The sequence below is a fragment of the Carassius carassius genome, chromosome 6, assembly GCF_963082965.1.
Source record: "Carassius carassius chromosome 6, fCarCar2.1, whole genome shotgun sequence".
NCBI lineage: Eukaryota > Metazoa > Chordata > Actinopteri > Cypriniformes > Cyprinidae > Carassius > Carassius carassius.
The window spans coordinates 34,990,991-35,005,706 of record NC_081760.1 but is presented as its reverse complement, the minus strand read 5'-3'; the positions used below and the strand labels follow the sequence as shown (position 1 = coordinate 35,005,706).

The 14,716-nt window shown below is 41.4% G+C and overlaps 1 protein-coding gene and 1 long non-coding RNA gene across 2 annotated transcripts; one reads left to right on the top strand and one right to left on the bottom strand.

Moving 5' to 3' along the window:
- Nucleotides 1-1,867: 1,867 nt before the first annotated feature.
- On the bottom strand, nt 1,868-3,467 carry LOC132142012 (ladderlectin-like). The gene is made up of 5 exons (XM_059551658.1): nt 3,410-3,467; nt 3,201-3,298; nt 2,533-2,667; nt 2,183-2,294; nt 1,868-2,032 (listed from the first exon to the last, which is right to left on the bottom strand). The coding sequence occupies exons 1-5, from the start codon at nt 3,465-3,467 to the stop codon at nt 1,956-1,958; spliced, it is 480 nt and encodes a 159-aa protein (XP_059407641.1). The 3' UTR covers nt 1,868-1,955.
- A 996-nt stretch (nt 3,468-4,463) lies between these two features.
- On the top strand, nt 4,464-4,863 carry LOC132142011 (uncharacterized). Its single transcript, XR_009433998.1, has 2 exons — nt 4,464-4,655; nt 4,766-4,863. It is a non-coding gene; the product is annotated as an uncharacterized LOC132142011 (long non-coding RNA).
- Nucleotides 4,864-14,716: the final 9,853 nt, after the last annotated feature.

The following is a 14,716-nucleotide window of genomic DNA, read 5'->3' as shown; positions in this document are numbered from 1 at the left end:
GCAGGTGGCGAAAAGAGTGTCTTATGTGTTATGTCTTAAGTCAACAAAGTTCGGTTCTTTTCCTCGAACCGGTTCTTTTGGACGTTTCGATTCAATAAACCGGTTGAAAAAAACGGTTCACCGGTTCTCTGAAAATATTTAGTTAAAGTAACTAGAACTAATTGTGTGGAACCACTGTCCATAATTTAAATGAGTAATTTGAAAACAAACCTCCTTATGTTGATAGAGTGAAACAAATTTGGCTAGATTGTAATAAACCAAAACAGGTTCAGTTAACTTAACTGGTTTAAGTTAAAGCAATGTGAATAAATTGATTTGGTTGGACATTACTATTTCACATAGATTCTCCCTCATTCAGTTGTGTTGTCACAACACAAGGAGTTTGCATAGATTAAAAAAAATTCCATTAATGTTATCAAAACACAATTTGGTTGTGTGGAACCACTGTTCATAATTAAATTGTGTAAGTTTAAAGACTAATTTTTTTGAGTTTATAACACCTGTTTTTAATAGATTTGAATAATAAAATACATCCACACAAACTTTAAGATTAGTCATTCAAATCCAGCCTTCAATTTCATAATCTTTTGCACAAGCTCTCAGCGCATCTCCTCTGCACTCCAGCGACCTGCTGCGATACAAGACTCACATTTCGATCAGGACAGCTGACAGAATTGACTCTTGACTAAGTGGGTAATTGGTGCATTGTCTCAAATGTATAATCTGCACACCTTTTAAGTATTTTAAGCCATTTGGTGTACTCGCACGCTCCACAGGCTGTGTATGCCCTCACAGTCACATCCAAAGCTCGCGAGTATAATATACACATGTTATTTTTCGTAGTTTGTTGAGTTTAAGCAACCAAATACAAACAATATGTCTGATGGTTGACAAATAAAACCGTTTCATGACACTCTACTAAAACAAGCTCAAATGTTGACAAGGTTGAGTTAACAAGGTTTTTGGCCGGCGAATGAGGAGATCTGTGTTTTTTCTGTATCTGAGGCAAGTGCAGTGCATTATTGCTATAGTCACCTTTTACAGGTAAGGGTATAACTTAATACACTTGGCCAATATCTAATGATATAAACGATAAAGCGCTTCTGCACAGGATATTTAAAACGTACAAAAGGTATATTGGATTGATGGCAAAAAACCTACTTCAAGTCTTCAAACACACAAAGACATTAGCCTTTACAGACAGTGTTTGAGTAAAGAAATGCTGTACTATTCAAAGTTATGCGTTTACCCTTGCTTTATGGATAAGCGGAGATCGGTCTCCTCCACGCTGTGCGCGCGTCAATCTGAGTGGAGGTGGGGGAAGTGATGAGGTTTCACGAGAGCTTGAGGACCCAATGGAGTTAAAAAATTACTGACAAGCTATTAAATACTTCTCATTGGTAAAATATAAAACCCTCGGATTTAAAATAACAAATGATAGAGATATGAATTTTGGATAATTTTCCACTGCACATCTATGTCTGTCATACGGAAACGCCACCCTTGGAGGAGGGGGATCCGCCAAAATGAGGTGCCTGATCCAGCTTGTTCCGGCACAAATTAAGCCCTGGTTCTCAGTCAATGGAGTCATTCGAGGTCCGGCTGGTTAAGTCAGACAGTAAGTGGCATGTTAGCTGCACCCTCTCCTGGTAGATGTCTGAACCAATGAATACAAACGTCACTGGTGTTGAGTGCCCCTGCGCTCACTATTCCTTAAACAAAGTGACATACTTGTCCGTATAAATTGCTCACTTGACCCTACAAAGCCCATTAAACACAGGTCCCTTTCTTGACTTCCAGTTGGAACCAACCAAAGGGTTAGTTTAAAAACCAACACACCCTCAAGACAGACAAATTAAAACATACGTGTTGGTTAAAGTCCACTTCAGTTTTATTTTTGCAGTGACTAACATTGATCCAAAAACCAAAGCCTCTCTGGTGATGGACAGACCAGATTAACAATCAGCAAGAGAAATCAAACAGATGAAACCGAGAGGAGTGGCACAGTCCAGATCATTCCAGCGTTGCTCAGCTGTGGAAATTCAGTTACATTCAGGAAGTTAGTCAGATAGGCTTTAGTGCAAACAGGAAGCCATAAGTGTAATAAAACGTAGAGGTCTGAAACCTTTACAAGTTTAATACCAAGGAGGTTGTTAAATAACCTCAGATATGGACATTTTACCTCCATAGGCCAGCTCCACACAATTTTCGGTTCCTCCATTATCATTTGGCTCACCAGTAAGCCAGTCACTGTAGTCAAACTTTGAGCCATCACTCCAAAACCAGACATTATTCTAAGAACGTTACATCAACATTACTGAACTTGTTGCCATATCCACCATTTTATCATCGCTTACAGTGGTAGGTTTACATGAACATCAGATTTCATTGCGTGTGAAACTCTGGTTTGTTGGGGCAGTGCAAACCAGCTTTTACTAAATGTGAACAAGCAACACTTATGGGTCACTCTAAATATGACAAATCCGACACTGGTTGGATTGAGATTTAAATGTAAATGAGAAGACAGGTTACCTTAATTGCATCATGAGCACCAATCCAGGTTCGGGGCATGCCACTAGCACATTTTCTCAGAAAGGTCTTGAGGAAACCGCTAGTGCGTTTATCATGGACTGATGCAAGGTTTCCATCGAGCTCAAGGCACTTTTTCTGACAGGATGAAAAAAGGTTAAGTGCATTGCACTTCATTTAATGAAAGCTGAAAACAAACCCCATATACACCCCTTAAAATATAGGGGAGCATGACGCGGACTTTGAAAGATGCATGGCACAGAGATACAGGATTTGTTTGATCAGTAAACACTTGACCTCTTTAAAAGACACCCTTGACCATGTAAAAAGAAAACATTTTTGTAGAATTAGAGTAGAACTAACAAGAGATTTTTTTTTTTTCTTTTTGAGATCAAAAAAAAAATAAAAAATAAAAACACCTCATTGACTTTACTAAATTTTAATGGTAAGTGGTTGCAAATAATAAATCTTTAGCTATATTTAAATTTAACAAAGTTGTTTAAATGTAGCTGAACTATATTGACCAACCACTTACCATAAAAAAATAAAGTTCAATTAACTTCAGTGCCTATATTTTTAGCATTACAAGTGTAAAACAGTTACAGTATGACTCATTACACAATTTGGGGCTTGCTCCTATGGTCATAGCATCTACAGAGAAGACAACTTGCCTCTGCCTCAGCCCATGGTTTCAAGTCACTGAAATATTTAAAACATTGCATCCGGAATTTTTCCCAGCCAGTGGGACAGCTTTCATCATGCTGAAAATCTGCAGAGAAATATAAGCAGTTCTTACTAACTGATGAATAGGAAGCCTGACCAGTCATGAGAGAGTAGAAAACTTATTAAAAAGAACAAACTCAGCCCATTGTTCACTTACCTTTAGATTGGACTCCACTTACAACCAAAGCAAGAATGAATACTGCAGAAATCCACATGCTGACACAGTTCTATTTACATCATCCAAAATAAATGTAAAGAACATGCATTGACAAGTTTTAACACACTAAGAATCAAAATACAGCAGAAAACCCTCTTACCAATGGACTCAAAACTCAACTAAGCACACTCTAACACCCCCGATGTAGTTCTCTGATCAGTGGTTGCAATCAGCTTCATTTATACCCAGTTGCTCAGTCACAAACACTGGTTCAACACCAATGAAAGCTCTGTTAATCTATCAGTCCTTATTTGGTAAACAAGACCCTAGGGCTGCACGATTAATCGAACGATTGTGTTGTGTGATTAGTAGTAAATCTTCAGCACCTGCTTTCAGATTGAGCAGCATTTACTATACACAGAGCCATAGTTCTCTAACAAACTACACGAAATCCAACCCACTATGCAACTGCCAAAACATACTCTGTCAAAAAAAAAAATACAATTTGTGTGAATTACCATTTATAATGCATGGAAGACAGAATTCATTTCATATGTAATGCCTGTTTGCATGACTGATGCAGATTTGTAAATTTAATTTAGTTAATGGATTAATTTAAATACATTGAATTAATGTAATTAGGCAGTTGTATACATTTAATGTAGAGTTAAATCTAGATTATATTGAATTAGATTAATTTGATTTAAGTAGAAAATCTAAATGGTAAATCACACAAAATTTCTTTTTTTTTGACAGAGTATGTTTTGGCAGTTGCATAGTGGGTTGGATTTCGTGTAGTTTGTTAGAGAACTATGGCTCTGTGTATAGTAAATGCTGCTCAATCTGAAAGCAGGTGCTGAAGATTTACTACTAATCACAGAACACAATCGTTCGATTAATCGTGCAGCCCTAGGGTCTTGTTTACCAAATAAGGACTGATAGATTAACAGAGCTTTCATTGGTGTTGAACCAGTGTTTGTGACTGAGCAACTGGGTATAAATGAAGCTGATTGCAAGCACTGATCAGAGAACTACATCGGGGGTGTTAAGAGTGTGCTTAGTTGAATTTTGAGTCCGTTGGTAAGAGGGTTTTCTGCTGTATTTTGATTCTTAGTGTGTTAAAACTTGTCAATGCATGTTCTTTACATTTATTTTGCATAATATTGATGTTAATAGAACTGTGTCAGCATGTGGATTTCTGCAGAATTCATTCTTGCTTTGGCTGTAAGTGGAGTCCAATCTAAAGGTAAGTGAACAATGGGCTGAATCTTTTCTTTTTAATAACAGTTTTCTGCTCCATGACTGTTCTGGCTTTCTATTCATCAGTTAGTAAGAACTGCTTATATTTCTCTGCAGATTTTCAGCATGATGAAAGCTGTCCCACTGGCTGGGAAAAATTCCGGATGCAATGTTTTAAATTTTTCAGTGACTTGAAACCATGGGCTGAAGCAGAGGCAAGTTGTCTTCTCTGTAGATTCTATGACCATAGGAGCAAGCCCCAAATTGTGTAATGAGTCATACTGTAACTGTTTTACACTAATGCTAAAAATATAGGCACACTGACATTGAACTTTTTAAAAAAAAAAATTATGGTAAGTGGTTGGTCAATATATTTCAGCTACATTTTAAACTACTTTGTTAAATTTAAATATAGCTAAAGTTTTATTGATTGCAACCACTTACCATTAAAATTTAGTAAAGTCAATTAGCTTTTTTTTTTTTTTTACTGCAGGTTTGATCTCGAAAAGAGAAAAAAAAAATCCCCTGTTAGTTCTACTCTAATTCTAAAAATTTTTTTTACATGGTCAAGGGTGTCTTTTTACAGAGGTCAAGTGTTTACTGATCAAACAAATCCTGTATCTCTGTGCCATGCATCTTTCAAAGTCCGCGTCATGCTCCCCTATATTTTAAGGGGTGTATATGGGGTTTGTTTTCAGCTTTCATTAAATGAAGTGCAATGCACTTAACCTTTTTTCATCCTGTCAGAAAAAGTGCCTTGAGCTCGATGGAAACCTTGCATCAGTCCATGATAAACGCACTAGCGGTTTCCTCAAGACCTTTCTGAGAAAATGTGCTAGTGGCATGCCCCGAACCTGGATTGGTGCTCATGATGCAATTAAGGTAACCTGTCTTCTCATTTACATTTAAATCTCAATCCAACCAGTGTCGGATTTGTCATATTTAGAGTGACCCATAAGTGTTGCTTGTTCACATTTAGTAAAAGCTGGTTTGCACTGCCCCAACAAACCAGAGTTTCACACGCAATGAAATCTGATGTTCATGTAAACCTACCACTGTAAGAGATGATAAAATGATGGATATGGCAACAAGTTCAGTAATGTTGATGTAACGTTCTTAGAATAATGTCTGGTTTTGGAGTGATGGCTCAAAGTTTGACTACAGTGACTGGCTTACTGGTGAGCCAAATGATAATGGAGGAACCGAAAATTGTGTGGAGCTGGCCTATGGAGGTAAAATGTCCATATCTGAGGTTATTTAACAACCTCCTTGGTATTAAACTTGTAAAGGTTTCAGACCTCTGTTTTATTACACTTATGGCTTCCTGTTTGCACTAAAGCCTATCTGACTAACTTCCTGAATGTAACTGAATTTCCACAGCTGAGCAATGCTGGAATGATCTGGACTGTGCCACTCCTCTCAGTTTCATCTGTTTGATTTCTCTTGCTGATTGTTAATCTGGTCTGTCCATCACCAGAGAGGCTTTGGTTTTTGGATTGATGTTAGTCACTGCAAAAATAAAACTGAAGTGGACTTTTACCCACATGTATGTTTTAATTTGTCTCTTTCTTGAGGGTGTGTTGGTTTTTAAACCCTTACCTGACCCTTTGGTTGGTTCCAACTGGAAGTCAAGGAAGGGACCTGTGTTTAATGGGCTTTGTAGGGTCAAGTGAGCAGTTTATACGGACAAGTATGTCACTTTAAGGAATATAGTGAGCGCAGGGGGACTCCACACCAGTGACGTTTGTATTCATTGGTTCCGACGTCTACCCAATAGTATGTTCCTGCACAACCGGAGGCTGCAGATCTAGGACCGCAGTTCTAGGACCCTAGTTTTTCGTGACCGTGCCACCTACCGTACTGGACGATATGGTGATGGCTGAAGTTTCAGGACCGCACTTCTAGTACCCTGTTGGTTTAGTTTGCGGTCACGTTACTTTGTATATAGCATCACTTGAGTCACAATTTTAAATTTAAACATGATTTTACACAAAATATAAATGAAATATCAATTTTGTAAAATTGATGTAAAACAATTGTAAAAAATGAAGAACCTTAAAAGTCTTAGTCTCTTGAATTATACAGTATATTGATTAACCTCCTTAAGGTGAATTAGCTCATTATCAGGTAAGTTAAAGTTGGAATCAGCGTATGGAGTCACTAAATTACAGCTGATATTTTAAAAGTTGTTGAGAGGCAAGACAAGACACAAGAATGTTTATATATATATATATACAGTTCAGACCAAAAGTTTGGAAACATTACTATTTTTAATGTTTTTGAAAAGTTTCTTCTGCTTATCAAGCCTGCATTTATTTGATCAAAAATACAGAAAAAATGTAATATTGTGATTTAATTTTAATAAAATAAATAATATTGTTTTTAAATTTATTATACTTTAAATTATCATTTATTTCTGTGATGCAAAGCTGAATTTTTAGGATCATTATCACATGATCCTTTAGAAATCATTCTAATATGATGATTCATTATCAAAGTTGGAAACAGTTCTGCTGCTTAATATTTTTTCAGAACATGTGATACTTTTTTAGGATACTTTGAATAAAAAGTAAAAAAAAAAGCTGTTTTTAAAATAAATATTTTGTAATATACACTACTGGTCAGTAATTTGGGGTCAGTAATTTTTTTTCTTTTTAAATAAAATCAATACTTTTATTCAGCAAGGATGTGTTAAATTGATAAAAAGTGATAGTAAAGAAAATGTATTAGAATATATATTATTAGAATATATTAAATATATTATTTTCTGTATTTTTGATCAAATAAATGCAGGCTTGATGAGCAGAAGAAACTTCTTTCAAAAACATTAAAAATAGTAATGTTTCCAAACTTTTGGTCTGTACTGTATATGTCATTTTTGCGACAACACAACAGCACCAAAGCGAACCCCTTTTCCATCAGTTGCTGCATGGATAGAATGGCTGTAGGCTTCAACTCTAGAGAGAGCGAGAGATAAATAAGAAACATTTGTTTAACATATTAAACTGGAATATATGTGGCAGTGCTGAAGAAGGGGGGGGGGCGTTGCAAGTAAGTTTGAACACACCCAAATACAATCCGACTACGCCACCCCGTAAGGAAACGGGGAAATAACCAAAAATAAGGGACACAGGTTCGTAGGCTGAGAGAGGCGTGTGAACAATGTACAAAGACTTTATTCAAATCACCATAATTAGTTAAAACATCAATGATAGTCAATGTCAATTGTCAGGTCACCATCAAACACTGTCACAATCAGAAACTCTGTGTACTGGACAAAATAAAAATATTTGAAAATACAAAAGAATAAACAAAAATAATAATAATAAAAGACACAGGCTTTCCAGTGGCAGGGGGGCAGGCTAGATGGAGTGAAGACCCTATCTGTGGATTCGTGTAACACACACACGCACACACAGTGAGAGGTGAATCCAAGCAGCACTGCACTCCACACAACTGCACCACCACCTGTAATACTCCAAACTAGCCAGCTAGCCTCCCAGCCCCGGGCCAGCAGTGCCTAGAATAAACCAAAACAAAGAAAACAAATTAAATTCAGTAATACAGTGGAAATATTTCCATCAAAGTAAACTAAAACATTTATCAAGAAACACTATTACAATATCAAACTTAAAATATTGTATAAAGTATATAAAGTATACAAAACAAAATACTAATAAACAACAATATAAACAACATCCCACAAAAATGAAATGAATGCAACAGTCCAAATCGAGCAGGTCCCAGAATCAGCGTTCCCCAACACTAGCGTGGAAACACTTATCAGGGCACGAGCGATGACACTAATAATGCCCTAGATGTAAACCAGCCCAAAAAGCAGGGAAAGAAAAACAGCAGCGCATCCTCCTTTAACGACAGTATAAACTTCCGCCTTCAAGAAACGTGACGGGAGAGACAGCTCAGCACACTAAGAAAGAAGAATTCTTAATTAATTACTTGTCTTGCGAAAAAGAGGAAGCAGATTGATCACGCTTACCCAAAGCAATTCCTCGTGCCACACGAAGTTTATAGTCGCTCACAGCTCATAATGAATTAACATGCAGGAAGACTTTTCACTGATTTCATGGCTAAGAGTTAAACAGATAAGTAATCATCCGACGCCAAAATAACAGTAGGTAAAAAAAGAAAATCACGCACATACCTGACATGCAGTGGACAACCTGTGACCCAACCGGGCATAAAATGCACGTCTGCACCTGCACACTCAGTATGGGAGGTACCAGTCGTGACGCACCCCAGGCGATCTAACTCCAGCCTTAAAATACCATCAGCGCCACCTCCAATAGGCTATGGTAGGTGACAATCATGCACCAATGAGCCAATGAAACTAAACTAAGTCACCCACCTTGCCACAATCTACCCCCAGCTCTTGAATCGTCGCCCCGCCGATTATTCCAATAACCCTAATCCCAAGATCTAAACAATGCGGATATAGAACCGGTTGAGGCCTCAACAGCCTCCAAACCTGCCACCCTCCCTACAGCCCTAGGAAGATGGTTACGGTTAGAATGATGACCAGCAGTAGTTCGCCTAGTACGCCTCACTGCCCCATTCACATATGATGGACCAAAGGGACCAAAATCAGTCAAAGGTAACTGGCTTACGGCGCCCTGCCCTGATGGTCCAGGAACCACAGGAGCCTCAACCTCCACATCCACCACAGGCGCTAGTGAACTGGAGTCCGCCAAAACGGGGCCCTGACTCCCTGACTCCATAGCAGCCGGCAAAGTCTCATGTACGACCCTAAAAAGGTCAACTTCCTCCATTGAGGAAGGATCCTCCAACAGTGGTTCCTCGCCAACCGACGCCCTATTCTCTGGGGGGGGGGGGTGCCAAGGGCTCCCGCCCTATTCTGGCCTTCAACAGAGAGCGATGAACATGCCTCACCCTACTCGCATTATTGACCGGGGCAATGGTGTATACTGAGCCTCCTATTCCAGGTGCTTTCAGTACCTGATACACCACTGCACTCCAATGGTCCTGGATCTCGTGACGACCCTTTAGACCATAGTTACGGAGATAGACTAACTGGCCTTCACTCAAGGGTGCGTCCCGGATACGAGAGTCATGCATCTCCTTGCGGCGCCCTGCATTTAGACGCAGCTGTTCCCGGGCCCCTTCAAAGGCCACCTGCAGTCTAGTCTGATGCTCCAACACCCAACTGTAAACACTACCAGGACCCCTCTCCTGACCACGACCCAACAGAAAATCTACAGGTAGTCGGGGTTCCTGTCCAAACATGAGAAAATAGGGAGACTCTCCAGTCACCTGATGGGGAGTAGTGTTATAACAGAAGAGTAGTTGGGGCAATGCAGAGACCCAGTCATCCTTCCGTGAACTAGGCAGGTGTGACGAGTGGGGCGGGGCCGAGGGACATGGGAGCGAGGCCGGGGGAGTGATTGGAGATGAACTACACCTGTTCGACCCACCGGTCTCGAGGCCCATGGAGGAGATGGAAGGATATAAAACTGGAGCGACGACAGTGAAGGACGAGAGAGGACCAGGCCTGGGATTTTAGTTGTGTTTTGGTTTTTATTTTATGCGCACCAGTCGTCCGTGAGGGGCTGGTGCGCTGTTTTGTGTTTATTTTGTTATTAAAATGTGTTTGATTGTCTGCCGGTTCCCGCCTCCTTCTTCCGGATGAATATGAAGGTTTTAATCATTACAGTGGTGCCGAAACCCGGGAGAAGGAGGGACGCGCTGCTGAAGATCCCTCGCCGCTGTGGTGAATCCGCGGTGCCATCGAGCTGGCGAGGAGTGTGCCGCCATGGACGCTCGAGGCGGTGGGCTGGAGCGAGTTGCCGGGGACGGGCGAGCTCGCTACCGGCCGCCCACGATGTGGAGAGACGGCTGCCGTCCGTGAGGGAGCGGAGGAGTCGGCGCCGTTCGCCAGGTGGCCGGAGCCTGCTGCCTCCGCCGGAACGGGGAGGAGCAGGGAACGGGGGACTCCTGCCGGCTGCCCAAAACCGGAGGAGCCGTCACCGTCCACCGGGCGGCGGAGGAGTGTCGTGCCGTCCGCCGAGGGCCGTCCAGTGCCACCGCCAGGCACCGCGGAGGAGATCACCCAGCTGGTGGAGGGCCGAGCAGCGGTGCGTCTGGGAACCGGAATTTTTTTTTTTTTTTTTCCTCTCTCCCCTCTCTCGTCTCTGTCGCTCCTCCTTCCATCTCCTTTTCTCTCGCCTCGTCTGTCCTACCCCCAGGTTCCCGCAGGTCCCAGTGAGCGGCCCCCCCGGAGGGAGGGGGGGGGGGGGAGTAGAGCGTTGGGCGATGGGGGTATGTGACGAGTGGGGCGGGGCCGAGGGACATGGGAGCGAGGCCGGGGGAGTGATTGGAGATGAACTACACCTGTTCGACCCACCGGTCTCGAGGCCCATGGAGGAGATGGAAGGATATAAAACTGGAGCGACGACAGTGAAGGACGAGAGAGGACCAGGCCTGGGCTTTTAGTTGTGTTTTGGTTTTTATTTTATGCGCACCAGTCGTCCGTGAGGGGCTGGTGCGCTGTTTTGTGTTTATTTTGTTATTAAAATGTGTTTGATTGTCCGCCGGTTCCCGCCTCCTTCTTCCGGATGAATATGAAGGTTTTAATCATTACAGCAGGGTACGCAGGAGATTGTGCAGGGTCCTGTTAAAGCGCTCACACTGCCCATTGCCGGCAGGATGCCACGGGGTAGTGCGAGACTTCTCCACCTGGTATAAGTGACACAACTGCAGGATAAGGGAGGACTCAAAATTACGGCCTTGGTCTGAGTGGATGCGGGCAGGAACGCCAAACTTACAAAACCACTCAGACACAAGTACCTGGGCTACGGTTTCAGCTCGCTGGTTCCGGGTAGGGACTGCCTGCGTAAATTTAGTAAAGACATCAGTCATTACCAATACGTTCTCAATTCCCGAACGTGAGGGCTCAAGCAAGGTGAAATCGATGGCCAAGATCTGATTTGGCCTTTCTGCCAAAAGGTGACCCATAAAACTCTGAACTACAGGCTGGGTGTCCTTCGCAGCCTGGCATCTCTCACATTCACGGCACCACTGAGCTACATCAGCCGTAAGGCCTGGCCAATAACAGCGCTGTCGAACCAGCTCAGTGGTGCGGTCAATGCCCTGGTGCCCATGCCCTTGATGAACCTGGGCCAAGACCTCACGTCGCAAAGTAATTGGGAGAACCAACTGAAAACCCTCCTCACCTCCATCTGGGCGAAAGACGCGGCGATGCAATATACCCGCTCTATCCACCAGCCGATCCCATTGGCGGAGTAACACGAGGGCAGCTTTAGGCAGCTGTCTCCGCTCTGCTGGGGAAGGGGGAACACCTTGTCTCCAAAACTTTAGAATCTGACCAATTACGGGGTCGGCTTGCTGACAAGCGCCCATGTCGCCCTCAAAACCAGGCAACACGGAGACTACAGCTTGAGTTGCTTGTGGACGCGATTCTGCCACAAACACCTGCTTAACAGTGGCTGGCACTTCAGTTCCCAACAAGAGTGCATTCATCTCACACTGCCCAGAGGGGTCCTGTCTGGAGAGGGCATCCGCATTTCTATTGCTCCTACCCGAGCGATACCTGATGGTAAAATCAAACGCTGCCAGCTGGGCAGCCCAGCGTTGCTCAGTAGCAGCAAGCTTAGCGGTCGACAGATGGCTAAGAGGATTATTGTCAGTGTAAACGATACACTTGTGCCCTAACAGATATTCGCGAAATTTTTCAGTCATGGCCCACTTGAGCGCCAAAAACTCTAATTTCATGGAGCTATAGTTAACCATATTGCGCTCAGTGGGCCTAAGACTGCGGCTGGCATACGCAATAGGTCTTACTCTCCCATTCTGCTCCTGAGAGAGCACTGCTCCCAAACCACCATAACTAGCGTCCACCTCCAGGATAAAAGGTAGGGAGAAATCGGCATATGCCAACACCGGTGCTGTTGTAAGCCTCACCTTTAATTAGTCGAAGCTCTGTTGGCACTGTTCCGACCAGGCATCAGCAAAGCTCTTACCAGCCCGTTCCCGGGGCCTACCAGTAGTACACTCAGCCACCACACGATGCAGGGGGGCTGCCAGTTTCGCGAATCCCTGGACGAAACGGCGGTAATAACTGGCAAACCCCAAGAATGAGCGCAGTTCTGATGCCCCGGTAGGACACCGCCACTGTGACACCGCCTCTATCTTGCTGGAATCTGTGGATACGCCCTGAGCCGAAATCACGTGACCAAGATACTTGACCTCTTTCTGGAAGAACGCGCATTTTGCCAATTTGGCCTTTAACCCTCTGGAGTCTAAGGGTATTTTTGGGGCCTGGAGAAGTTTTGTCATGCCCTGACATTTGTGCTTTTTTCAGTTTCTTATAAATATCTAAATGGGTAAAGTCTAATCTCACTGTAATCAGCACAAACTGGGCTATAATAATATAAGAAATGCATGTATGTACATGATTGTGTTTTTGAGAAAAAAAATATTATGCGTGGTTAGTGAAAAACTAAAAATGTTAAAACACTTGAATAAGGCCATAAAACACATAGAGAACAATGGTTCCTGGGATTTTTGAGAACTGGAGCTTGTAGCCTAGAATTTTTCTTTCTAAATGATGTGAAAATCATCTTGTTTACTCACTCACAGAGAACAATATATTGATTTAAATTTTCTAAGACACTTTTTGTTTGTAAAAGTCATATGCGAGTAGGCGTCAACTACCATGAATATCATTGTGATTTACACCTGAGAAGACAAAGGCCTGCATAATGAGCTGCATAATGAGCTGCATAATGAGCCTTTTAGTCATCTGTGCCACTGTGAGTGAGGAGTTACAAGAAAGAATGCAAGAACAAAATAAATCTATATAATTTTATGTTTGTAGTTTATTTAGAATATATTTAATTATCCCACAACATAATTTAATATCCACTTGGGGGAGCAGTTAAACAGTTTATTAGAAACAATCAAAGCTGACTTTCAAACAAATTGTTTGGCATCCTTACTCCAGTCACACAATCCTTCAGAATCCTTTTAACAATCTTATTTTCTACAAAAAAAAACATTTATTGTTATTATTATTATCATTATTATTAATGTTGAAAAGAGCTGAGAATATTTTTCTGGGTTTTTAGGGGGAATAAATTGAAAGAAAAGCATGTTTTTACATTTGTGACAGTTATCTATTTGTTACATTTATATTATTTACATCAAGCTTTTGAATGGTATAGTATTGTATATTGTTATTGAAACTTCATAATGTTTCACTTGATTAATATAATTTAGTCAGGAATTATAGTTTGGAAAAAGTATTTGGAAAAAGTCTAACTAGTAAAATGTTTACACGTTATGTGAAAACTAGTACAAGTATATAAATAAATAAAAAGAGACTTACTCATGTTTATGATCTCTGCTGAATAAAGTGCTGCATTCTTTTTTTTCTGAGGAAATCCATTTCTCAAATCCTCAACCGAATGACATCTTTTTGGGGTGAATTATGTCTTATTCCTCTCATCGCGAAGCAAACAGTAAAATAAACACTTGAAGAACAGTCTCACTGCTTTTTCTTCTGGTATGGGCGTATTCAAGCCGCGCGCTTCAGTTTGAATCTGAATAGCGCGTTCGGCGCGGGGGCGTGGTCACATTAGATATAATGAAGGGAGACGTGAAAAACAGACATCGCATTGTTTTCATATGGATTACTTTATCACAGAATATCTGTTTTCGGCGGCACTTGTTTAGTTTAAATATAGACATGTCAAGCTTTCTATAGATATCTCCCCCATGTATTTTCGTTGAGTATTCACGGAGTTACAGTTCATTTTAATGACTTGTTTGTAAATGAAGATAAGCGCAGACAAAGGCTGCAGACAGCACACCTTGTTTGTTATCTTTATTTTATAAGTGCACAAAGTTTTGTTGTTATTATGTCTGTATCCAAAAAAAAGCAGACCCTTTACAGATTCGATTGATGTATTGCTCTTATCTGTACGATTAAAACTGAAAGTGTAATTTAAGGTCTTTTCGGGGTTATCAGGAGAAAATGACTCAAAACGCGTATCCGCGTTAATCGACTCGAAA

Excerpts from the sequence above, each read along its gene's own strand:
- LOC132142012 (XM_059551658.1), bottom strand. The coding sequence starts at position 3,467 with ATGTGGATTTCTGCAGTATTCATTCTTGCTTTGGTTGTAAGTGGAGTC. Across the intron at positions 2,295-2,532 it reads GTGCTCATGATGCAATTAAG|AATAATGTCTGGTTTTGGAG; the intron begins GTAACCTGTCTT and ends TAACGTTCTTAG. Across the intron at positions 2,033-2,182 it reads TGTGGAGCTGGCCTATGGAG|CTGAGCAACGCTGGAATGAT; the intron begins GTAAAATGTCCA and ends GAATTTCCACAG.